The following is a 26471-nucleotide window of genomic DNA, read 5'->3' on the forward strand; positions in this document are numbered from 1 at the left end:
TAGATAGATAGATAGATAGATAGATGGATGGATGGATGGATGTAGGGGGAGAGAGATGATAGATAGATAGATAGATAGATAGATAGATAGATAGATAATAGATGGATGGATGGATGGATGGATGGATGGATGGATGTAGGGGGAGAGAGATGATAGATAGATGATAGATAGATAGATAGATAGATAGATAGATAGATAGATGATGGATGGATGATAGATAAGAGATAAAGATGTGTGTATATATGTGTGTGTGTGAGAGAGATAGATGATAGATGATTGATAGATAGATACAGATGATAGATAGATAAAGATGTGTGTGTGTGTGTGAGAGAGAGAGATGATAGATAGATAGAGGTGTATGTATGTGTGTATGTGTATTGTGTGTGTGTATGAGAGAGAGACATAGATAGATAGATAGAAATAGATGATAGATGATAGATACAGTAGTGGCCAAAATTGTGGAAACCTTTTGGGAAAAGTGTATGTTTGAGGTTTGATGGCTAATAACACTACTGTTGTTTGGAGAAGTACCATAAAATTATATATCATTGGAAAGATAATTTAATCAAGAATGTAATGCTTTTCAACCTTTGTTTGAGAGATAAAAGTGGCTTTTTTCGTGGAAGTTCTCTGTGTTCACAGCAGCCAACCTGTACTGTTATTAATTTGTGTGTGAAACTAACTTAGGAAGAACACTTTGGGATGGGAAGGATGAATTATTCAGAGCCAATTTAGCAGTTCCTCTTTGAACAGTCAATGTGTTTTATTTATTCCAGTTGGCCATCTTTATTTACAGATACAGGTTAGTAAAACCTATCACAAAACAGTAATAGTCCACAGTTAATATTTATAGGTGCATAGTTCATGCTCAGTTACTTTATATATATGTATATATGTATAGAAATATATTAACAACTTTCACAATGAGGTCATTCTCAGACAGCGAAGAATGACCATAGAAAACATTTTAAAAACTTCCATACCATAAACAATACTAAATTACCAATGATCTATCAACAAAACATTTACAGCTTTCTAAATAAGGAGTAGACACTTAGGTGTTCTTTAAATTGTTTTCGGTGTTTAGAACTTGAAGCCACAATATCCAGACAACAACAATGGTTCTTGGACCCAGGCTCCATTTCAGGCGGAGATTGGTCACAGACATGGAAACTGAACACAATTCTAGATGCTCCATTCACTGTGGATGGAAAACTTCAAGACACTATAAAAACTATAAAAAGTAGTTTACACATTGGAACTCAGCACTTGTAACAGGACAAGATGTTTTCGTTGACAGGGAGCAAGAGATAGAAAGAAAGAAAGAGAGGAAATTCAAGCTTCCGGTTCATAATCCTGGTATTCTTCCTGTTGGAAGAGAAAGAAGAAGGAGAAATTCAAATCTCAATCCAGAGTAAAATGTAGTTGTCACTAAACGGTAGATTGTCAGATCTGAGGTAGATAGAAGATTGGAAGAACAAGAGATCTGTAAATATAGACCTCTTCTCCGTAGGTCTCAAACTGGTGGAATGAAAGGTAAAGTTGGCTTGTTTCTGTTTAGTCTTTATCCTGAGATAACTTTTTCATCCCTTGAACCAGTGGTGAGTTTCAATTTTTTTTACTACCGATTCTGTGGGGGTGGCTTGGTGGGCGTGGCATGGCTTGGTGGGTATGGCATGGCTCGGTGGGTGTGGCAGGCTTGGTGGGCATGGCAGGGGAAGGATACTGTAAAATTTCCTTTTCCTCCCCACTCCAGGGGAAGGTTACTGCAAAATCCCCATTTCCTCCCGATCAGCTGGGACTTGGGAGAGAATAGATGGGAGTGGGGCCAATCAGAATTTTTTACTATCGGTTCTCTGAACTACTCAAAATTTCCGTTACTGGTTCTCCAGAACTGGTCAGAACCTGCTGAAACCCACCTCTGCCTTGAATCCTGTAGAACCTTTAGGAGAACATGGAATTGTCTTGCTAAGAAAAATCTATGGTGAAAAACCAAAAAAACCCTCCAAAACAATACTTTGTCTTTGCTTCCCTACTAGATAGTTTCAGGATTTAGTTGGGTACTTATACAGTAGTGGCCAAAATTTTGGAAACCTTTTGGGAGAAGTGTATTTTTGAGGTTTGATGGCGATTAACACCACTTTTTTTTTGGAGTTTCAAGATAATCATATTCCACCGCTGGAATGGCCTGGGAATAGGCCAGACCTTAATCCAATTGAAAGTCTGTGGAGCCGACTAAAGAAACTTGTTAGTCAGAAGTGACCCAGCAATAAAACCCAGTTAATAGAAGCAATCCTTCAATCTTGGTTTCACATTATAACAGCTGCAGAACTAAAAGACTTGGTTCACTCCATGGGAAGACTTTGTAAATCCGTCATTCATGCTAAAGGTTACCCAACTAAGTATTAACTGATATGGTGAAATTTTTTGTATATCTCATTTTTTCTATGTTTCACTTTTCCTCTTTATACTGTAACTGCTATTCTAATATCAAATCCTTCATAAAAGTTATTGCATTACATTCTTGATTAAATTATCTTTCCATTGATATATAATTTTATGGTACTACTCCCCCCCCAAAAAAGTGGTGTTATTAGCTAGTTTTAGAAAATACATTTTTCCCAAAAGGTTTCCACAATTTTGGCCACTACTGTAAGTTATTGCTTGCAAAAAGGGGCTGATGTAGATTCAAGAAATATAATTCCTTGTGAATCTGAGATAGGTCAAGTTTCCTACAAGATTTGTAAGCTGTGGAGAATAGTATGTGTATGTGGACACATCTGAGGGACATTTAGGAGAGACTGAAACAGGACTCCTTTCTTTTAATGCATGTGTGTGTTGTTGGCTTGTGTGTGTGTGTGTGTGTTTGTGTGTGGTACATAATGCATACTAAGGATCTTGGAATGAGAAAATCTGTCCTAGTTGTGCCTTCTACTAGGAATGCGACCAATGAGATTCAGGTTCTTATTCTCTTCCCTGAAATTCCTTTTGGCTTTCTCATTTCTTTGAGATAGGCTAGTAGAGGAAGGTAGATTAACAAAACAAAACAGAGTCTGGTAGATTGAATATGATATCTCCACCCCATAGTTAGCAATCCATTCCATGAAGAGGAAATGCTTGCTTCTATTCTTGGCTATGGCAATGCATTCTACATGGGCCTTCCCTTGAAGACCACCCAGATGCTCCAGAAAGAAGTAGCATGGGCGGTCATTATATGCCCAGGTAATACCACTACTTTGCAAGATTGCCTGTTGACTTGTGGGTATGATTCAAGATGTTGGTCACTGCCTATAAAGTGCTACATGGCATAAAGCCTAGTTACTTTGTGGATTGCCTGTCTCTCCTAGTATTTGCCTGATTGATTTGATCGAATATAGCTAGTGTTCTCAGGTTTCTTTAATTAAACAATGCCATCTCTTGGGACCTCGGAAATGCGGCTTCATTCACGTAATGTCTGCCTTCAGGAATACCCCCTCCCCCAATCCATATGCTTCTGTCAGTTATACAGAGGAGGAAAAAGATAAATGCCTTCATGCATGATAAATATACACTCCTGAACGGTGCTGGTCCTTTGAAAAATGCTGTAATGCTCTCATTCACAATCTTAAAATCTCTCATTTTGTATTTGGAGGCAGGATATCTTTGTGAAATATTGCTGTAAGAAAGAAGAGGTGAAAATGTTTTGTCGAAATCTATCGTCTGAAACAGCTTTCAGATGTGGCATAATTCGGGTTGTAGGATTGCATCTATATTTCCACATTTAATGGTTTAGAAATTGTGTTGTGGTGGCATAAAGCTGAGACAAGATTCTCAAATTGTTATTGGATTTCAATTTCCTGTCAGTCCCATATGGAATAGTCAATAGTTCAAATGAAGGGATTGTAATTCAACAACTTCTAAATTACTTTGTCTACTGGCTCTACTGTAGTTACATTTTTCATAGAGCTGCATAATTTTTGTTGTCTCCAGAGTGAGTGTAGTAAAGATGTCTACAAAATGTTTAGCTTATTTTTTTTTTCTTTTTTTTGCAGAAAGTCTATTTGCATTTCTAAAATAGAACCTTGGAATAATAATGCACATATTTTTTAAAAAAATTCCATTCATTTCTTGTTTCTATTTCTCTACCCAGTCTACCCAATTGTCTTTTGAATCAAATAGAACTTTTGACAGCAAGAAATAGATTATTTTTGACCATAATTGTCATTATGGCAATTTATGAGCTTCCAGAGATTAGAAATTTCACTACTTGTATCAAAGCTCCACTTGCTTTCCTCAGAGTTCTGGAGATGTTTCTCCTGAACATCCATTTCCAAATTTATTGAGGGTGAATTCACCAACTCAGGCCTTATCAGCTTTCCCCCTATAATTAAATGCCAGAGAGGTTTATTCCCAAAATACAGGTAGTCCTTGACTTACAACAATTCATTTAGTGACTGTTTGAAGTTACAATAACCCTGAAAAAAGTGATTTATGACCTTTTTTCATACTTACAACTGTTGCAGCATCCCCATGGTTACATCCCAAGCATCTCAAAATCCAGATGCTTGGGAACTGACTCACATTTATGACTATTGTAGTGTCCCGGGGTCATGTGATGACCTTTTGTGACTTTTTGACAAGCAGTCAATTGGAAAGCCAGATTCACTTAACAATCATGTTACTTAGAAGAGCCTTGGTGGTGCAGTGGACTAAGTGCTGTTATGTAGCACTTAGCTGCCAGCTGCCTGCAATTAGTGCAAGTTCAAATCTCACAGGCTCAAGGTTGACTCAGCCTTCCGTCCTTCCGAGGTAGGTAAATTGAGGATCCGGATTGTGGGGGCAATAAGCTGACTTTGTAGAAACACCGCTTATGGGGGCCAAAAGCCCTAAAAAGCAGGTATATACAAAAGAATGAAGGCTATTGCTATAAGTGCATTGTAAGCCGCCCTGAGTATTTGGAGGAGGGTGGCATATAAATTGAACTAATAAATAAATAAATAAATACTAAGTTGAACAACCACAGTGATTCACTTAACAATTATGACAAGAACAAAATTCACTTAAATGTCTCACTTGACAACAAAAATGTTGGGCTCAGTTGAGGTCATAAGTTGAGGACTACCTGTATTTCCATCAGAAATAGACAGTGCCACATTTTCTAGTTAGGCAACCATTACTGGAATACTCTGTGGGAAAATGTCAGCAACAGATTTACCTCAGGTGGCATTTCATAGGCCTCGTTTTCTGGATCTGCTGGATCTGTGTTACCGATATTTCCTTCTTCATTCTATGATTAAAATAAAATGTACATATATAAAGATACATATCTCCTCCCATTGCCCCGTTTTCAATACAATGTTTTGCCATTTAGCATGAGAAATGGAGTACTGGACATAAGTGTTATGTATTTGCCACATAGAATGCCCTGTTTCCCCCAAAATAAGACATCCCCTGATAATAAGCCCAATCAGGCTTTTGAGTGCATGGCAATAAGGCCAAGCGCTTATTTCAGGGTTCAAAAAAATATAAGACAGGGTCTTATTTTCAGGGAAACATGGGTAGGAAACATAAAACATTCCCAAAAATGACAAAAAAAATCAACTTTGAGTAGAAGACTCATAAATATATACTGAAATTCTAAGAAGACTAAAGCCTTGATTGCATCATAGCCTTTCTGAGGAGCCATTAAAAATGATAAATTGCCAAGAATGGTGGTTTGATGATACACGAAGTCTAACAATGTACTTCCGTTATGAAAGTTAAAACCATTGTCTTAATGGGACCCAGACTCTGGCTGTTTTTCACTGAAATCCAATTAATGATGTTCATTTTTTATTTCAGTTACTGATATTGAATTTTCTGTTGTCTTAAATCATAAATCTGGAACCTCCTGATAGAAGTATGGATCTTTGGTAATATATAACACTTCTCAGAATCAATTCCCTTATACCCAGAGTCTGGCTGAACAACAAATTACAATTGAAATCTTATCTTACTCACTTCCCAAATGAAATTGGTTAATGACATTCCTTATTCTGACAAACACATGTTTCACATCCTACAAGTACCACATACTTTGTAAGAAACTCTTGATTTACAAATGTACACATTGATCAATATGGAATAATGTATATATTCTACAGTGTGGATTACAAGAGCTTTTTTTCACATCACAACACTAGGATTCGCTTATTAGAAATTCAAATAGACTTCAAAGGAATGAGAATCCATTGATCATTAAAAAAAGCAATTAGCGAGGTGAGGTCAACTTATACAGGGTAAACAGAGACATTAGCAAAATGTTGAAAAGCAACAATTACAGATTTAAAAATATTCTTTAGCTGTAGAGTCTAATGAGCTATTAGGTGCAGTATTAACAAATAACGTATATTTATTTGCAGAGGAGTTCCTGATACAATAGGTTGAATAATCTTTCCTAAACCATCTTCTAATACCGGTAATATATGATGTGAAATAAGAAGAAAGAGATTGAAAATTGGTAGAAGAGTATATTAGCTCAGATTTGAACTGTGGGGTCCTTGGTGTTCTCTGAGTTTGGTGAGGAGATTTTGAAAAATATGACACGCGCACAAAAACCTTGATGTAGATATTGGGGACAAAGAGCCGTATAATTTATAATTTATTTTAGATGAATATAATTAAAGACATGAACCAGAGAACATCATTAAAAGACTACATGGGGGTTTCACCTACAGAGCATTTAGCTGCACAATTAGTCAAATCAATGTGATTCAGAAATATTACGTATGTTCAATGTTGAGCAGTCCAAATCAATTTTTTTTTTGGCAAGAAAACTGAAAATGGCTTTAAATCAGGAGTCTGGAAGGACCATTTCTGATTTACATACATTAGCATAAACATTGCTGAGCTGTTATCACAAGAATGTATGCATTTTCATAAAATGTGTCAGTTGGAAAATAACTATTACCAGATTCATTCTCTCATGACTTTTTGCCTAAAATAAATACGGCATTAAAGAATACATTTCCTTTAGATATATCACCTATTCCTTTCTCTTTAAGTCTCCTGTGCTGCCTCAGCAAGTACATTACAGAAAAAAACAGCCATGCTTTGTGGAACAACAGTGGTTATTGTTCAGTGTATCATGGAAGACACAAGTTAGTATAATATCAACATTCAAATTCCTTTAAAAAATTGTCCTGAAAATGCAATGTCTATATATACAGTATGCACTATACTATACATATATACCACACACACACACACACAATTTAAAGAATGTGGTTGCCATAGCAACAAATACTACTTTTTAAAGATTAGCTGTTTTTAAGATTTAGAAATGTTAAGGAATTTTCTCTCCCAGCAAACTGATCATTTGGCTTGGATATATTGGATATCAATGCTGCTACTGATCATGAAGGTAGCATGATTGCCCTCCTGCATTATTACAGAACAGATTCTGGTTTTGGTTTGTTAGCAATGGAGTAGATCCAGCAAAGCATGCCTATGAAATGTCGTTTGAACTTCCAGCATAAAAAATGTGTGCTATCTATTGCAGTCAGTTGGAATGGGACAACTCGCCACAGCCAACTCGCCATGGCCAATTGACCATAGTGTTGGAGCATTTACAACTTCTGGAGGCAAGTTGTTCCACTGATTAATTGTTCTCACTGTCAGGAAATTTCTCCTTAGTTCTAGGTTGCTTCTTTCCTTGATTAGTTTCCATCCATTGCTTCTTGTCCTGCCCTCAGGTGCTTTGGAGAATAGCTTGATTCCCTCTTCTTTGTGGCACTCCAAATATCTGAGCATTCACATGCCTACAGCAGGGGTGGGTTCTAATTTTTTTTACTACCGGTTCTGTGGGCGTGGCTTATTTTGTGGGTGTGGCTTGGAGGTCATGTGACTAGGTGGGCGTGGCTAGCTGGTCAGAGTCATTTCTGGAAGGTCCTTGCACTTACGACCAGTCCTCACACTTACGACCCGACTCATTTGTTTGCTTTTAACACTGATCAGCTGTAGGGCGGCCCTTTGAAGCCCCGCGGCAAGAGTTTAAACAGTTTTTTTCCCTCTAGTCATCAGCTGGGACTCAGGAGGCAGCAATAGATTGGGGGTGGGACCAAATAAAAGGTAAGAATAATGTGGGTGGGTGGGGGGTGGGAGAGCGGGGGGGGGAGAACCGGTTCAGTGACATCATATCATCACCGTTACCAGCTCGGCCGAACCGGACCGAACCGGGAGGAACCCACCACTGGCCTACAGTAAAAGCCACCTAAAAGTCTAAAACGTGCAACTCTTGTTCCACGTTTGCAAGGTTGTAAAAAGCATGTTTCTGTTTCTGGTTTTCCAATCTTTCTATCCAATTTGCTTTCAAATTTCATTTAGGGATGATTTTGCTCTGGTTTCATGTTTGTGATGTTAAAGAGTGGGTGTTTTCAATTAGACATTCCTTTTTCACACTGCAGACTTCCGAGTTCACCCAGTTTTCTGATCTGTAAAATCCCAATGGGAGGTCTTCCTCCACACTTTTGAGATTTAAATTCAAACATAGACATTAGATGGGGGTTGCAGATTGTTACCGGGTTGGTAGCATAGCAAAACAGAGTCTAGTCACACAGAAATTCCCTTTGATTACACTGTATGCCTGGTCAATGCATTTGACATCCTATCAATGAAAGTCCCAAAGGTGCTTCTTCAAGAGGCAACTGGACCTTCTGGTTTTTCTTATGAAGATATTTCGCTTCTCATCCAAGAAGCTTCTTCAGCTCTGACTGAATGGTGGGGAATGGAAGGATTTATACTCCTTGCAGACAGCTGGTCATTTGCATTCTTTTAGCAAATCATTAAGGCCACCTGGAGGTTTATCTCTGTCATTAGGGTCACCTGAGGGGTGCAAATGGGTGTGGAGCCTTCTTCAAACTATTGAAAAGACTGTATTGTAGATTGGAGATAGATGATGCTGTATCCCTCCCCCTCTGTTGAGGGAGGACCGTTCAATTTTGACATAGATGGCCTCTTTGACCTCTCTTTCAAACCAGCAGTCCTTTCTGTCCAAAATGTGGACTTTGCTGTCTTCAAAAGAGTGGCCTTTGTCTTTTAAATGCAGATGGACTGCTGAATCTACTCTTGATGGGTTTGTTCTCCTATGCTGTGCCATGCCTTTATGAAGTGGTTGTTTTGTTTCCCCAATCTACAGATCTTTCTTGGCTCATTGCAATGTACTGCATATACCATGTTGCTCAGTTTGTGTCTGGGAACTTTATCCTTGAGGTGAACAAGCTTCTGCCTTAGTGTATTCTTGGGTTTGAAGTGTGCATATATGTTGCACATATGTTCCATTCTCCACCAACCAGTCAGAGCTGCAGAAGCTTCTTGGATAAGAAGTGAAACATCTTCAAAGAAAAACCAGAAAGTCCAGTTGCTTCTTGAAAAAGCACCTTTGGGACAACCATGACCTGGATGACTGAGAATCTCCATAGACATCTACCAATGAAAGGTTCAATTAAATATTCTCAGTCCCATACAAAATAGCCATCCATTTCCATTACATTTGAAATAACTGAAAAACTGCACAAAATAGATTTTGACAGATTACTAAACCTAGCACTTAGCAACAAATTTTCTTCCCAATATGCAGTGGTTTTTTCCCCCTAGAATATAAAGGAGTATTCTAAGATTGAATCTCCAATTAAGCTTGATGGCCTTGGAAGTTCTCATCTTCAAGTGGCTGCACGTGTTAATTCGTATAAGCCATAAACATATAGAAATGTTTTTTTCTGTCCACCAAACAAGCAGGAATTGCATCATGCCTATCTACTATTTTATGTTTATTTCCATTCATACCACGATCTTAGTAACAGCATGAAAGCAGCAACAAAAACCATCAATAAAAACCATTACGACCATCAGTGGAAAAAAACAATGAAATGAGAATTCCTACTTGCTTCAGTGACCATCATCAAGTCATAAATGCTTCACACATTAGCTTGGTTATAGCTAGAGGCAGAAATGTCAAAAGAGCTGCTGGTAGATGGGGAAGTTTGGATACCCAATTTTTAGATAATTTATGACTTGCAGAGGAACATGCTGCTCTAAATTGGTCCAACAATGAATAGTGTGCAAATACTGTGCACTTTTCAGGACTGGTGTGATACGATTCTTGATAGACATTAAGTACAGGTAGTCCTTGACTTACGTCCTTGACTTCATTTAGCGCCCCTTCAAAGTTACGGCACTGAAAAAAATGACTTGTGACCATTTTTCACACAACATCACCATGTTGTGTGAAAAATGGTGATGTTGCAGCATCACCATGGTCAAAATGTGATCAAAATTCAGAAGCTTGGCAACTGACTCATACGTATGACGGTTGCAGTGTCATGTGATCACCTTTTCTGATCTTTTGACAAGCAAAGTCAACGAGGAAGTCAGAGTCACTTAACAACTGTGCTTCTAACTTAAGAACGGAAGTGATTCATTTAACAATGGTGGCAAGCAAGGTCGTAAAATGGGGGAAAACTCACTTAACAAATGTCTCATTTAGCAACAGAAATTTTGAGCTCAATTGTGGTTGTAAGTCAAGGACTACCTGTATCTAATCTACAGTCTATGAGTTTCCAAATCATGTCCTAGAGTTGTCTCACACAGAACAACCTTCTATTTAGAACACAAATCACTATGACTGTAGTATTTCTGGGTGTAGCAGACACATCAGCTAAAACTGTGCAAGATGCTTGCTGTCCTGTGCAAGGACAACACACAAAGTTCTTAAAAGATATAGAAAACTGCACCAACATACAGCACATTCCTTTCTGACCCAACCAGTCAGCTGGAACTCAGCAGGAACATATATATGATTTTGTGCTAAATCTTGGGGAGAGAGATGACTCCCTCCTGCCTTCCAGAAACCAGGTGATCAAGACTGAAGTTTCATCTACTTGACACTGATCTCTTAGAACCATTTTTTTTGGTGCACTGAAAGAATACAGATCCATATCTTCCCAAGCATAGCAGTTAATATGTTAATGTGGCTACGCTATATATGAGGTTGCACATACAAGCTTTGATCCTTTTCTGTCAAAAGCAGGGGTGAAATGTAAAATTTGTTACTATCAGTTCTGTGGGCGTGGCTTGGTGGTGGTGGTGGTAATGTGACTGGGTGGGTGTGGCCAACTTTTAAAAAAAAACTTTTCAAAGCATTTTTTCTAATGCTTTGAAAAGCCTCTGACGATCAGGCAACTCAGCTGGGATCGTCAGAGACTTTTCAAAGCATTTTTTAACCACCTCTTCGGCCAAGAGGTTGCAGAAAAAAATGCTTTGAAAAGCCTCTGATGATTGTGCGGCTCTGCTGGGATGGTCAGCAGAGCCGCGCGATCATCAGAGGCTTTTTTTTTTTTACTTTTAAAAGCATTTTTTCGTTGGAAGAGGTTGTAGAAAAAATGCTTTTAAAAGTAAAAGAAAAAGCCTCTGATGATCATGCAGCTCAGCTGGGCATGGGGCGGGGACAGGGATTTTTGCTACCGATTCTCGGAACAACCCGCCGCCATTGCTACCAGATTGGGCGATCTGGTCTGAACCGGGAGCATTTCACTCCTGGTCAAAAGTGAAGCAATGCAGATCACAAGAATGAAAGCTTTCACAGAATAATTAGGTCTGGAACATCCGTTTATGGGTGCGGACTTTACGTCCCCTCTTTTAACATAGTTTAGGCCACACGCCACATCACGTTGTCATTGTGTGACGTTTCGTGATGTTTTTCCCCTTCGCAGAGCTGGGGTGGGCGTGGCCTATGCATGACCCATCCAGCCCGCAGGCCGCTAGTTTGACACCCCTGGTTTAGACCCTTCTTCTGCAAATCATCTGAACTTTTTCTTGAATCCCAGCTTACAGATCATTATGTTTGTGCATAGCATTATTTATGAAACTTTCCTTAACTTGGCAATACAATTCTGGATGTTGCAGACTCAGTGTTTTGATGGAGGGTTGGGGGAGAGCATCAGATTGTATGCACGTTCACCTGTGTGTTTTTACCTGCTGAATCTGACCGTAATTTAATTTCCCTAGTACAGTATTAAAATCCAGATCTTGACTCTTTGGATATTGTCGATCATAGCTATTTAATGAATATTGCTTAATATTGTGGAAAAAATAGAATACATTTTTACATGGGTTAGCCTTTTCAAACTTTATTCTGAGTGAAGAAAGAAGCAAGGAGAAAGAAAGAACAGGATGCAAAAAACAACAACTAAGAACAGGAACATGGGAGGTGGTAAGGAAGGAAGAGTGGGGGATGCATGTAAAAAAAGAAAGAGGCAAGCTTGGATATGTAAGGGGCAATGTGGACTGTTCCCCTTTATAGAGGTGCCCCACCTTGGCACGAAGGAGAACAAACAAAGGCATCTCTGCTCAGAGCAACCATTTTGGCTACTCACCTGCCTTTCCTCTTAGTAGTAGCACAATCAATCAGGAGTAGCATAGTATGGCACTGTTTCTTCTTGCTTATGGTTTGCTTTTCCTTCAATCACTATCTCCTCAACTTTTTCTATCTTCAAAGCTACTATACCCTCTAAGGAGCTGCTGATATAGTTTTACAGAGAAATTATTGAGTCTGTCATCTGTACCTCTATAACTGTCTGGTTTGGTTCTGCAACCCAACAAGACAGACACAGACTTCAGAGGATAATTAGAACTGCAGAAAAAACAATTGCTACCAACCTGCCTTCCATTGAAGACCTGTATACTGCACGAGTCAAAAAGAGGGCTGTGAAAATATTTATAGACCCCTCACATACTGGACATAGATTGTTTCAACTCCTACCCTAAAAACGACACTATAGAGCATTTCACACCAAAACAACTAGATACAAGAACAGTTTTTTCTCAAATGCCATCACACTGCTAAACAAATAATTCCCTCAACACTGTCAAACTATTCACTAAGTCTGCATTACTATTAATCTTCTCATCGTTCCTATCACCCATCTCCTCCCATTGATGACTGTATGACTGTAACCTTGTTGCTGGTATCCTTAAGATTTATATTGACTGTTTCCTAATATGATTGGATTGCTTATTTGTTCCCTACGACTATCATTAAGTGTTGTACCTTATGATTCTTGACGAATGTATCTTTTCTTTTATGTACACTGAGAGCTTATGCACCTTGTGTGTCCAATCATACTTGGCCAATAAAGAATTCTATTTTGTACCCTCTTTCAAAATGAAAGCATCCCTGAACTTTTAGCTTTTTAAAGATTCCAGCAGGATGGGATGTTCTAAAACTAGATTTGTCTTGAGAAATTCCAGACATGGGATAATTCTTTTTATTACATCCTCACAATAGTGTGCATTTCTTAAGAAATCTATGGCAGCAAAAAGCTAATAACAAATTGCTTTAAATAAGAAGTTACATGGAAAGAGAAGATGCCATTTCTTCAGTCATGAGATCAGAAGAACTAGCATAATTTCTCCCGAGAACTTAATAGAAAGCTATTTTCCTTGCAGAGTTTATAATAATGTCCTATCTCCAGTCGTGGCTTCCTGGTATGCACTGAAATATTTAACACCTTGATGCAGCGACAAGTTCAGACCTTACTTAATGAGGCCATTTCATTACATCTTCCAATAGGGACAAATTAGATGTTCGGTTGTGCTTTGAGTGTCACACATCAGATTCTAACTGCCTCATATTCTAATTTAACTTCCAGTCCAGGTCTAGTTTTAAGAGAGAGAGGTCTGTAAGGCTCAAATCCCAGAATCTGCAACACCACAATGTCTAAAAATGTCCAACACCTTTATCATGTGCTTTCTCTACTGATATACTTATAAATAGGTGAAAATGCCACTGAGCATAAAAACCATTAAGATTGCATTGCCGGTCACTAGAACTAAACCAAAGAATTTGGAATGGACAGGGCTTATTTTAAATTGAGGTAGTATGAAACTTTTCTCATTACATTTGGTAAAAAACTTTCATCTTTGTACAAAAGGCCATTGTTTTGGGACTCCTTGCTTCCTCTTCTTTGTTCAGCTCAGTCTTTGTTTCCATCTTCTAATGAACCTCAGTTCCTTGTTTTTATATGAATAAAAATCAGACCTTAGTCTGAAACTATAACTTCTTACTATGGTGAAATTACATCCCTTAGCATTCCAGCTACCAATGTCTACACTGACTGGGAAATCTGCAGTTTTTACTCCAAAATAACTACAGAGTATGGGATTGGAGAAAACATCTTCTCAGGCTAAACTACGAAGTTCCTGCTGAAGAAAAAAACAGCCAACCAATTTAGGCAGTTATAAAATTCCCAGCTGGTGCTAAATATCTACATACAGTCAAAATACATCAAAGTTGAGCAAGGTTGATCTTAATCCTGATAGAGCAGGCCTGTCATACTGGTGGCTCGCGAACCAGACAAATTCCTTGTGTGGCCAATCACACTTGGCCAATAAAGAATTCTATTCTGTTTTGTTCTGTTTTGTTCTGTTTTGTTCTGTTCTGTTCTGTTCTGTTCTGTTCTGTTCTGTTCTGTTCTGTTCTACTCTACTCTACTCTACTCTACTCTACTCTACTCTACTCTACTCTACTCTACTCCACTCCACTCCACTCCACTCCACTCTCCACTCCACTCCACTCCACTCCACTCCACTCCACTCTATTCAGATGTGTCATATGCAGGCCACAGCCACCCTGCCTCTGCGAAGGCAAAAAAGTCACGATACATCACATGATGCAATTGAGTTTGACACATGTGTGATAGAGGAAGCAATCCGGAATTGGTTTGCCTGGGTTCAGGATTGAGTTTTATGCCAAGCCATGGTTCATTTATAAAACCATGGTTTGATAAGCTGCAAACCTGGGCTCATACACATTTAGCCCTAGTATGGATAGCCGTGATATCAAAAAAGTAATAATTGACTGCTTTGCTACCCTCATGTTAAATAGTAAGTTACAATTTACAGAATTCATACAACACACTAAATCAAGTGCTCAGAGACCAGATTATATTTGAAGGCAAAATATAATTAGCCTCTGGAATAACCCTGATAGAAATTGAATTCAAAATATAAATATACACTTCTGATCTCTTCTCAGCAGTGGGTTGGAGGCAGGAAGGAGAGAGGAAAACCTACCATACTTGGTGTGAACTAACTTTCACACATGACTGGATTATTACCATAACCTAGAATATACCAGCAGTTTTTCTCTCTGTCTATCTCAGACCAAGATCACTGGGGGGAAAAAAGCAGGACAAAACATTAATAGAAATGCATTTCCAAAGGCTAAGATTGCCTGACGTGCCCCATCTGCCTGAATGTTATTTGCTATTATTTGTAATTGTGCTTCTCTATGATTAATGGGAGGCAGGTTTTTTTGCAGAGAAAGAGGCTGTAAACTGAGCTAAATTGGGCCACACAGCGGAGTACTGTATGCTTGATTATACATTTATTAATGTCACCAGCAACACCCATGTTTCTTGCTGCCAGGCATGATTAACAGTCCAACACATGAAGCATTCATTACCAATTTTTAAGGATTAAAAATTGCAAGAGTATTTACATCTAAATAGTATTTTCTTTTTTTTCCCAAAATTGCATATTAGTCTCCCAATTTTGTATCTGGTTTTGTTTTTGAGTGATGCAAATGGCTGAAAGTATCATATAGAACAGGGGTAGGGAACTAATGCCCTTTTATGATTTATGGACTTCAACTGAGTCCCTTCGGGGAGAAGGGCGGGATATAAATTTAATAAATAAGAATAAGAACTCCCAGAATTCCTAAACCAGCGTGGCTGGCTCAGGAATTCTGGGAGCTGAAGTCCACAAGTCACGAAAGGCCCATAGTTCCCTACCTCTGATAGCATAACAGAATGGTAGATTTGAACAATGGCAGAGTTGTTTAGGACCGAGTTAAAAACATTGGTTGGTTAGGAACCCTGGATCCTAATTTTTTTCTTTTTAAATGCCAGAATTTCTCTAATGGAGACAGCAGAGCTGTCCAATCCACTTTGTAAAGTTAAATTTCACAACCTCTCTTTTAAAGACATTTTAAAAAATAATTGGCTTAATTGACAAATAAGCCAATTTCTGTAATCTTCCTCAAATTCTATGAAATTTCACAAAATGGCTAGAATCTGATGAAATTCTGGCAATTGTCTGAAAACAAAAACTGCTTCTTACATGGGAAGTAATACATGTTCAGTGATAGCCTTCTCCTCAAAAAAAAAAGGGGGGGTCTCCTTCTCCAAAATTTAGTAACAATTGCTTCTGGAATTTCTAGAGAATTCCTTGCAAGACAATGAGCAGAGGAAAAACAAGGTTCATTGTAGCATGACAGTTAAGGTGGTAGACTTATTTATTTTATTTATTAGTTATATTTCTATGCCGCCCGCTCTCCGAGGACTCTGGGCAGCTTACACCAAAGACAGTATACTAAATATACTGCCCCCAACAATCGGGGTCCTCATTTTACCCACCTCGGAAGGATGGAAGGCTGAGTCAACCTTGAGCTGGTGAGAATTGATCCACTGATCTGCTGAACTAGCAGTCAGCTGAAGTAGCTGCAGTACTGCACCCTAACCACTGCGCCACCTCGGCTCACCTCGACTTTGACTAAGAGACCAGTTGACAACTCCAGCTGACCTTCTGATGACTTCCCCAGACCTTCTCCAGATAACTCTCTAGCTGTCAGCTTGGGGAGGATGAACCAGTTCCTGGCACGTCAAGAGCTGAGTTGATTGATGGCTCTGAGCAGCCAGCTGTGAGGGTGTTGGCTGAAGTGTAGCTGCAGCAGAACCAGTGGTGGGATTCAGCTGGTTTAGGCCGGTTCGGGCAAACTGATAGTTAAATTGCTGGCTGGCTCCACCCCACCCCTCCTTGCCCCTTCCAGGAATCCCCTAACATTTCCAATGTTAATCTCTTTGCAAAGCTGGTTGAGGAACTCTGGGAGTTGAAGTCCACAAGTCTTAATGTTGCCAAGGTTGGAGACCCCTGATCGAGATAATATAAATGTGACAGAAAGCACAGCAAAGTGGAACAAGGCTTTCTGTTCCATCCCCTGATAAATTAGAACAGCTACATCTATTAGAAAACAGCCATACTACCACATATTTGTTTAAACCTGCACTACTTCTAAGGAAAAAATCTTGTTTCTGAAGTGGTTTCCCTGCGGTTATTGACATTATTAGCTTCTTTCTCAATTACTTCCAAAAGTATTTTACATACACCACCCTCTACCTAGTGAGAGTTTGTTCAAAATTTACAGTATATCCGTTGGAAGAAAATTCAACACACAATTGGAGAAAAGTACCTGTGCTGATTATTAGAATTCAGAGGGTCTCTAAAATTGGTAAAACATAACAGACACTCAATGCAGTGAGTAAACAAGTGAATAATCTCTGCATTTATTAATTTTTTGAAACAGCACATTCACAGTTGGAGCTATGCTGTTTAAGGTTAAGGTAAAGGTTCACCTCGCACATATGTGCTAGTCGTTCCCGATTCTAGGGGACAGTGCTTATCTCCATTTCAAAGCCGAAGAGCCAGCGCTGTCCAAAGACTTCTCCGTGGTCATGTGGCTGGCATGACTAAATGCCAAAGGCGCATGGAATGCTGTTTCTTTCCCACCAAAGGTGGTCCCTATTTTTATACTTGCATTTTTTACATGCTTTTGAACTGCTAGGTTGGCAGAAGCTGGGACAAGTAATGGGAGCTCACCCCGTTACACAGCACTAGGGATTCGAACCGCTGAACTGCCGACCTTTCAATTGACAAGCTTAATTCTCCTTATTCTTATGAGCAATATATGAATTTTTTAAATTTTGGGAAAAAATTATCAGAAGCAAACAAAACAAAACCTTCTCTTCTGGGACATAAATGAAACAGGACTGAATCTCTGATTGCAGTGTACAGAATCTAACAGATCCAGAGGTGGGTTTCAGCAGGTTCTGACCAGTTCTGGAGAACTGGTAGTGGATATTCTGAGTAGTTCAGAGAACCGGTAGTAAAAATTCTGACTGGCCCTGCCCCCATCTTTTCTCTGCCTCCCAACGCCCAGCTGATTGGGAGGAAATGGGGGTTTTGCAGTAACCTTCCCCTGGAGTGGGGTGGGAATGGAGATTTTACAGTATCCTTCCCCTGCCGCGCCCACCAAGCCATGCCCACCAAGCCACGCCCACAGAACCGGTAGTAAAAAAATTTGAAACCCACCACTGATCAGATCAGGAAATATCTTTGCTGAACATTTTACTCCTGACTTCTCAATTGCAAATTTTGTTTCCAGTTCCTCTCTGACAGCAGGAACCGTTCACAACAACTCCTAGCATGTACAATTTCCCTGACAAGAAGCTGCAACCAACATGAAAATACAAGTATTAGCAATGACTCTCAGGTAATTTAGGAGATGGCTTCTACAGCTTTAAATAACCAAATATCATTCCCTAGGTCCCTATTAATAATGTAACAGCATTACTGAACCAAAAGGACTATTTCATGTTTCATCAATCAAAACTGCAGACATGAAGGAAGAATAAATCAAGCTTCCCAGATCACAAGTATGATCGGGGCAACCTAAGGATAATAACCATAGCTTTCTCTCCACCCAAGTAACATCTGCGACTAAGTTAATGAATACTGACAAGCTGTCCAGAATTATGCCAAAACACTAGCTTTTAAGAGATAATTGGAGCTATTACAGAACTGAAATTAGCTATGTTGCTCCACATATAAAGGAGATTTATCGGCCGCCCCTATTTATGATTGATATAAGTGCTCTCAAACGTTCAAATTGTTTCAACAATGATGGAATATGTTTAGAATGGCCTGGTGTGTGCTTTCACAATGGTTTTACAAGCATCTCTTGCTAGCTCAGTAAACTTTTTGGAGCAGTTATGCTTCATAAAACTAAAACTAAAAACCACAAAATTGCCATGACACCTATCTTGGATCGCTTATCTTGAGTGTTATGGAACCACATTCAGCAAATATCATTTTGACTCCATGCACATGGAACAGTATAGTACTTATTAACCGGGGTGGGTTCTACTTACTTTTACTACCGGTTCGCAGCAGGAGTGCATGTTTCTGCGCATGCGCAGATCAACCATGATGATGTTGTGGCGGGTTGGCGGAGCCTCCCGCCGGTTTTACTACTGGTTCTATAGAATCAGATAGAACCGGGAGCAACCCACCACTGTTATTAACCCATTAATATATGCCATTTCAATCCCAACACAACCCTAATATCACAATCAAGTAAAAATAGCTAAAAACAATGGAATGGAATCAGTAAAAAAATATATTGAAGAGGAGAAATAACACAAACATGCCAAGCTTCCCTGGAGATTCAGGCAGTCCAAATGAGTATAAAAATTTATTGCCAAGTTTAAGCTCTCTACAAGAATCTGACCAACTGGCTCAGGGGTGAAATCCAGCAGGTTCTGACAGGTTCTGGAGAACCGGTAGAGGAAATATTAAGTAGTTCGTAGAACTGGTAGCGGAAATTTTGAGTAGTTCGGAGAACTGGCAAATGACACCTCTGGCTGGCCCAGAGTAGTATGGGAATGGAGATTTTGCAATATCCTTCCCCCAGGAGTTGGGAGGGAATGGGGATTTTGCAGTATCCTTCCGCTGCCACGCCCACCAAGCCACACCCACCAAACCACATCATGCCCACCAAGCCATGCCCACAGAACCGGTAGTAAAAATATTTGAATTTCACCACTGAACAGGCTGTTAAGGGAAATGTGGAGAGGCATTCAAAGTAGGCTGGACTTAAATTTCTTGCGGGCACGCAGGGATTCGTGACTTATAACATGTTTGACCCCTCCCTTGGGCTCAGCCTGGTCATCTCCTACATCAGTGGTGGGTTGCCCCAGGTTCACAGTGGTTCTATAGAACCGGCAGTAAAACCAGCGGGAAGCTCCGCCCACTGACCCCGACGTTATCAGAACGCTTCTGCACATTCTGCAGAAGAGCACGTGGCCCCATTGTGAACTGGTAGTAAAGGTAAGTAGAACCCAGCCCTGTCATACATCCATCTTCCATCATGCAACAGATCACTTACTCCAGAATCAGTTGAAAGAACCAGAACTTTATGGCTTTATAGAAGCAGGAAACGGTCACTGTGTGGGAAAAGGTTATTTCAAATTCAGAAGGATGCCTTTATACAAATTAAATGGGACTCTGACGCCAATGGCACCTTCACACCCAATACCAATGCAAAAGTAGGATAAACAAGATTGTAGTCTTAGTCCCCTCCAATAAACATCTGTGCTAATGGACTCATACAGACTCTCTCGAAATGTCAATTTTACCTCCTGCGCTAAGTCACGTTTTAACTTCGTGCTTCTTTACACAAATGATATGACAAATTTTTCTTTGAACTAAGGTAGCCTTTGTCATTCCATCCAGGTATCAGGAAAATAATGTCAGGCCAAGGGACTGAAATTAAATAACTCCAAAATGAAATTGCTAAGAGACATAGGCAGTATGAGAGAGAAATTAATGGTTTTCAAATCAAGCAGGTACAGATGTCCAAATACTTAGCTAGTCCCATCCATTCCTCTATTCTCTGGACACATCAAAATTATGAGGTCACAGATTGGGTTCAAAAGGCTGTAAACGCAATTATTACCTTTTGCCAGCTGCAGTGGGAATATTTTGGTTTCTGCTGCAATCAAGCTATTTAAAGAGAAAAGTTCTGAGCTTTTTGTTGTTCAGTGCTCAGCTTTGCATTGTTTTACTTTGAAGCTAGTTAATATTAGTGTTCTATTGCAAATCCCAAACACCTTCCTTTAAGATAGAATTAGGGTGCCTCTCTGTAGTAGCCCAAAGGAGAATCTGCCACCTAAAATATTGGCTGACACAATCCTCTTTTGATGGTACCCTTATCTCTGCCTGGTGGAAAAAAAACAAACTGATAGCAAAGATCTTTCATCGATTTTCTAGTCTATTCTCCATGTTGCTTGGTCTCAACAGAGCTATGGATGGAGTTTAAAAAAGAATCCTTCTTCTGGATATGCCAAATGACGCACTAAATTTCCCTCTGTTGCTTCAAGGACCTCTCTCATAGTTCTCAAGTATCTGTACCAGTGGTGGGTTTCAATTTTTTTTACTACCGATTCTGTGAGTGTGGCTTGGTGGGCGTGGCAGGGGAAGGATACTATAAAATCTCCATTCCCACCTCACTCCAGGAAAAGGTTACTACAAAATCCCCATTTCCTCCCAATAAGCTGGGAGGCAGAGAATAGATGGGGGTGGGGCCAGTCAGAGGTGGTATTTACTGGTTCTCCGAACTACACAAAATTTCTGCTACCAGTTCTCCAGAACTGGTCAGAACCTGTTGAAACTCACCTCTGATCTGTACATTGCCTTCATTGCAGATAATCCTTGACTTACAACCATTTTTTAAAAAAAATTGATTTATATGCCGCCCTTCTCCGGAGACTCAGGGCGGCTTATAATGCGCTAAGCAATAGCCTTCATCCTTTTCTATATTTATACAAAGTCAGCTTATTGCCCCCACAATTGGGTCCTCAATTTACCTACCTTAGAAAGGATGGAAGGCTGAGTCAACCTTGAGCCTTGGCGAGATTCGAACCTGCAATAATTGCAGGCAGCTGGTCTTAATAACAGGGTGCTTTAGACCACTGTACTACCAAGGCTCATTTGTTTAGTGACCATTCAAAGTTACAACAGCACTGAAAAAAACCCTGACTTTTTTCCACAGTTAACAGCTGTTGCAACATACCCATAGTCACGTAATCAAAATTCAGATTCTTGTCAACCGGTTTCATATTTATGACAGTTGCAGTGTCCCTTTTTGATGAGATCACCTTTTTGCATCCTTTTGATGAGCACAGTCAATGGAGAAGTCAGACTCACTTAACAACCGTATTACTAATTTAACCACTGCAGTCGTTTACTTAACAACTGCAGTCATTCACTTAACAAGTCTGGCAAGAAAGGTCATAAAATGGGGCAAGACTCACTTTTGACAATGGTCTCGTTAGCAACAGAAATTTTGGGCTCAATTGTGGTAATTAGTCAAGAACTACTGGTACTTACAGAAGAGTAACCTTTGCAAGTTAGCAACCTTAATATCATTTAACAAGATTTCTGTAGGAGATGCAGTGGTGGGTTGCCCCCAGTTCGGACCGGTTCTATAGAACCGGTAGTAAAACCGGTGGGAGGCTCCGCCCATTGATTCCAACGTCATCAGGAAGCTTCTGCGCATGTGCAGCCCCGTTGCGAACCGGTAGTAAAGGTAAGTAGACCAGGTTGAGCCCGAGGAAGGGGGTCATAAGTCACAAGTCCCTATAAGCCTGCAAGAGATCTAAGTCCAGCCCACTCTGAATGCCTTTCTTATCTCCTGCTCATTTCCCTTGACTGTTAGTTGGCCAGATTCTTGTAGAGCAGGGATTCCCCAACCCCCGGTCTGTGGACTGGCAATGGTCTATGGCATGCCAGAAATCGGGCCACGGAAACAAGTGAAGACCCATCTGCTGGATGCAGCAGCACATGAAACCATGCCTCCTCCAGTCCGTGGAAAAACCTCTCTCCATGGAACCAATCTCTGGTGCCCAAAAGGCTGGGGGCTGCTGTTGTAGACAGCTTAAGCTTGCAATAAATCTTTACACTCATCTGAATTGCCTGAATCTCCTGATTTCCCTGGCGCTTGACAATTTCCCATTTTATATTTATTCTGATTCTGCTATAGAGTCTTAGCACCTTTTTTTTTTTACTCCTTTATTCCTTTTATTATACTTGACACATAAAGCTAGTATTCCCAGTTTCCCTTTGCTGAATAGATTAGTCAGATGTGGAAATCACATGCTTCTTACTTGTAACTTTAATCAGAAAACTCCAGATATATAGCAAAGTTATGCTCAAGCTTTATTGCATTTAGGAACTCTTGGTCCTGATTGTCCTTCAATACAAGTGATCTCCATAACACCTTCATAATTCTATCCTTAATTTGCTTTATTTGTTCTATACTGTTCAGGTTTAAGGTTTAAAACTGTTCTTGGGGGAAACATCCTAAAATAAGCGAATTGGCAAATCCTAGTGAAATAAGCCCCTCCACCCGTCTCTAAAAGGCCTTGTTAGGGTTCATGTGTCCAAGCCAGTGGTGGGTTGCTCCCGGTTCTGTCCGGTTCTTCCGAACCGGTGGTAAAAGTGGCAGGAGGCTCCGCCCACCCGCCCAGACGTCATAAAGAATGATCTGTGCATGCTTCTGCTCATGTGCGAACTGGTAGTAAAGGTAAGTAGAACCCATCCCTGGTCCAAGCTGATTGAGAATGATGAGAACTATAGTCCACCCAGCAGTGGGTTCCACATATGCTTAACGCTGGTTCGCTGCATGTACGGATGCTTGCTTCGCCCAGCCTTCCGTGCATGTGCTTTGCTCACGTGTGTGCCTTCCATGCATGTGCCCGGCCTCGAAAACTTGACTAAATAGGACAGCATTACGTCCGGGCAGGTGGGCAGGCAGTTGCCACTATCGATTTACCTGAACCAGTACGAACCGGCTGAATACCACCTCTGAGTCCACCGAGACATACAAGAGACAACCATGTGGGGAAGGTTGAGCAGACTTTTTCTTCTGTAGTCCAAATCTATAATGGCTTCTGCAGCTGTTAGAAATAACAATAGCACCTAGACTCATATACCGCTTCACAGTGCTTTACAGCCCTCTCTAAGTGGTTTACAGAATCAGCCTATTGCCCCCAACAATCTGGCTCCTTATTTTACCGACCTCGGAAGGATGGAAGGCTGAGTCAACCTCGAGCTGAGTCAACCTCGACTGACAGCAGTCAGTCAGCAGAAGTAGTCTGCAGTACTGCATTCTAACCAGTGCGCCACCACAGCTCTGTTGCTATTTTAAACCATGATATTAATTAAATCATGGCATAAAAATATAAATAACATAGGGAAGAGGGAAGGAGTGACTGGTTCAGACACCATGTAAGAAAGTGATTCTCAACCTTAGCAATATATGAGCAGTCATGGTAGTCACTCCATAACAGGAGCCTGGATAGCTCAGCAGACTAATGCATTGTAATTTAACTCCAGCTGTCTGCAATTACTGTAAGTTCGAATCTCACCAGGCTCAAGGTTGACTCAGCCTTCCATCCTTTCTAAGGTAGGTAAAATGAGGACCCAGTTTGTGGGGACAATAAGCTGACTTTGTATAAATATACAAAAGTATGAAGGCTATTGCTTAACGCATTGTAAGCTGCCCTGAATCTCCGGAGAAGGGCGGCATATAAATCAAATTAAAAAAAAAAAAATGGTCATAAGACTTGACTGTTCATTTTAAATACAGTATATTACCCCTCCAGTTATATCCCGAAAATTAGCACATCAGGTTAGAACAGGGTTTGTCCATTTTAGCAGTTTTAAGATGTGTGGACTTCAACTCCCAGAATTCCCCAGCCAGCATTTTATGTATGAGGTATCGACCACTATGGCTGGATTATCCATTGTGTTAAACCAAAGCTAAACTATCAGGAGTTCATGAAATATATTAACCAGAACCTGTGTTATTCTCTTCTCACTTCCTTCCATGATGTGTGAACTATTCATAATCTTGCAGTGAAAGAAACAAATCAATGGGTTCATCCAAGAGTCTCTATAGTTGGAATAAATTATTTTCCAAATATCTTCATCCTTCCCTTTTGTCTCAAGCTGTTGTTACAGAAGAAGATATGTTTGGCAGTGCCTAATAATATTTCAGTCTTGATCAGGGGTGTAATCTACTTACCTTCCCTACTGGTTCGGATGTGCATGCGCCCCCCACATGCGCTAGCTTCGCTCATGCACATGTGCGCATTAAATGCATTCACCAACCCTCTGTGCATGCACAAACCCTTCTGCGCATGCACAGAGGGTAAAAAACAGGTTACTTCCTAGTTAAAACCAGGAAATAACGATGACTGGGTGGGTGGACGGAGCCTTGAGCTGCCATTGCTACCGGTTCTTCGAACCACCGGCCGTCATTGCTACCGGTTTGGCTGAACCGGGCTGAACCAGGAGCATTTAACCCCTGGTCTTGATAAAACACGTAGTGTTGTACTGCAGCCATATTAACTAAGGATGATAGATATGGGCTGTTTCCCTGATTTAGGCAGAGAAACGTTGGACTATAAATAATTGTCCAATTGTGGTAAAGTGACAAGCCTAAGCAAATGATAAGGCATACAATTTAGCCTGACTAATAAATGAGTGACCCTGCAGGGCAATTTGCATTTTGTCATGGAGCAAAGATGCAAAACACACAATTTATGGAAAGAACATGAAGGTTAAGAGGCAAATATGATTTTAATAATTAGCATTGCTTAACAGGCATCACTGCTATGCATTATGGAAAGGATCTGTGTACGTTAAGATTACCAAACCACTGTATTGTCAATGCTAAAAGAGTATTTCATAGGAATGGGTGCAGGGCTATGGTTTTACACTTCTTGCTCTGTAGAATCAAGAAGAAAGAGAACCAAGTTCTAAAAAACTATCATTACTAATCCAATTTATAGCTTGCAATGAAAGGAAGTGCCTGAATACAGCTGATGTGAGGCTATAGCACTGCTGCTTTTAATTGTTGGGTTTTTCTTTTCTACAGCTGGGGAAATAATTTTACAGAGTGAGAAATCAAGAATAACAGAGCTGGAAAGAACCTTGGAGGTCCTCTAATCCAACCTCCTGCTCGATCAAGAGACCCTATGCTATTTCAGAAAAATGGCTGTCCAATCTCTTCTTAAAAGCCTCCAGTGATGGAGCACCCAAAATTTCTGGAAGCAAGCTATTCCACTGATTTCTTCTTCTCGCTGTCAGGAAATTTCTCCTTGGTTTTAGGTTGTCTCTCTCCTTGATTAGTTTCCATCCATTGCTTCTTGTCCTGCCTTTAGTTTTGGAGAATAGTTTGACTAGTTATTCAGGTAGTTTTCAAAGCAGGAAAAAAGGACTGAGGGCAGTGGTGGGTTCCTCCTGGTTCGGCCCGGTTCTCCCGAGCCAGTAGTGGTGATGATATGATGTCACCGAACCGGTTGGCCCCACCCCCAATCTATTGCTGCCTCCTGAGTCCCAGCTGATGGCTAGATGGAAAAAAACTGTTTAAACTCTTGCCGCGGGGCTTCAAAGGGCCGCCCTACAGCTGATCAGTGTTAAAAGAAAACAAATGAGTAGACCAGTGCCTGCAAAAATACATGAGTAGATCAGTGCCTGCAAAAATAAATGGGTAGATCGGTACAGCTCTGCAAGCAGTTAAAAGCCTGGTAGACCAGTACCTCTGCGAAATCCTAAACAATTGTCACATGACCATCAAGCCACGCCCACAAAATAAGCCACGCCCACAGAACCGGTAGTAAAAAAAAATTAGAATCCACCCCTGACTGAGGGATATAGATCTTGACAACTGAGCCAGGCAGGACTTGCTCAGAATTTATACCTCTCCATGTACATTCAATGCAGAAAGATTATTAGATCTACATGAAGTCCTATCTCCCTCAACACTAGAAGCA

General features: G+C 40.2%; 1 protein-coding gene across 1 annotated transcript in view; it reads right to left on the reverse strand.

Moving 5' to 3' along the window:
- Positions 1–730: 730 nt before the first annotated feature.
- The window catches only part of SNCA (synuclein alpha), a 56038-nt gene continuing 30297 nt past the window's right edge, over positions 731–26471 (reverse strand). The window contains exons 5-6 of the mRNA XM_034440481.3: positions 5195–5266; positions 731–1368 (exon numbers count right to left, since the gene is read on the reverse strand). Of these exons, the coding sequence (XP_034296372.1) occupies positions 1336–1368; positions 5195–5266 (105 nt within the window). The 3' untranslated portion in view covers positions 731–1335. The remainder of the gene's footprint in view (positions 1369–5194; positions 5267–26471) is intronic.

Source organism: Pantherophis guttatus, chromosome 8 (assembly GCF_059756535.1).
Source record: "Pantherophis guttatus breed Tessera chromosome 8, ASM5975653v1, whole genome shotgun sequence".
NCBI classification, from domain to species: domain Eukaryota; kingdom Metazoa; phylum Chordata; class Lepidosauria; order Squamata; family Colubridae; genus Pantherophis; species Pantherophis guttatus.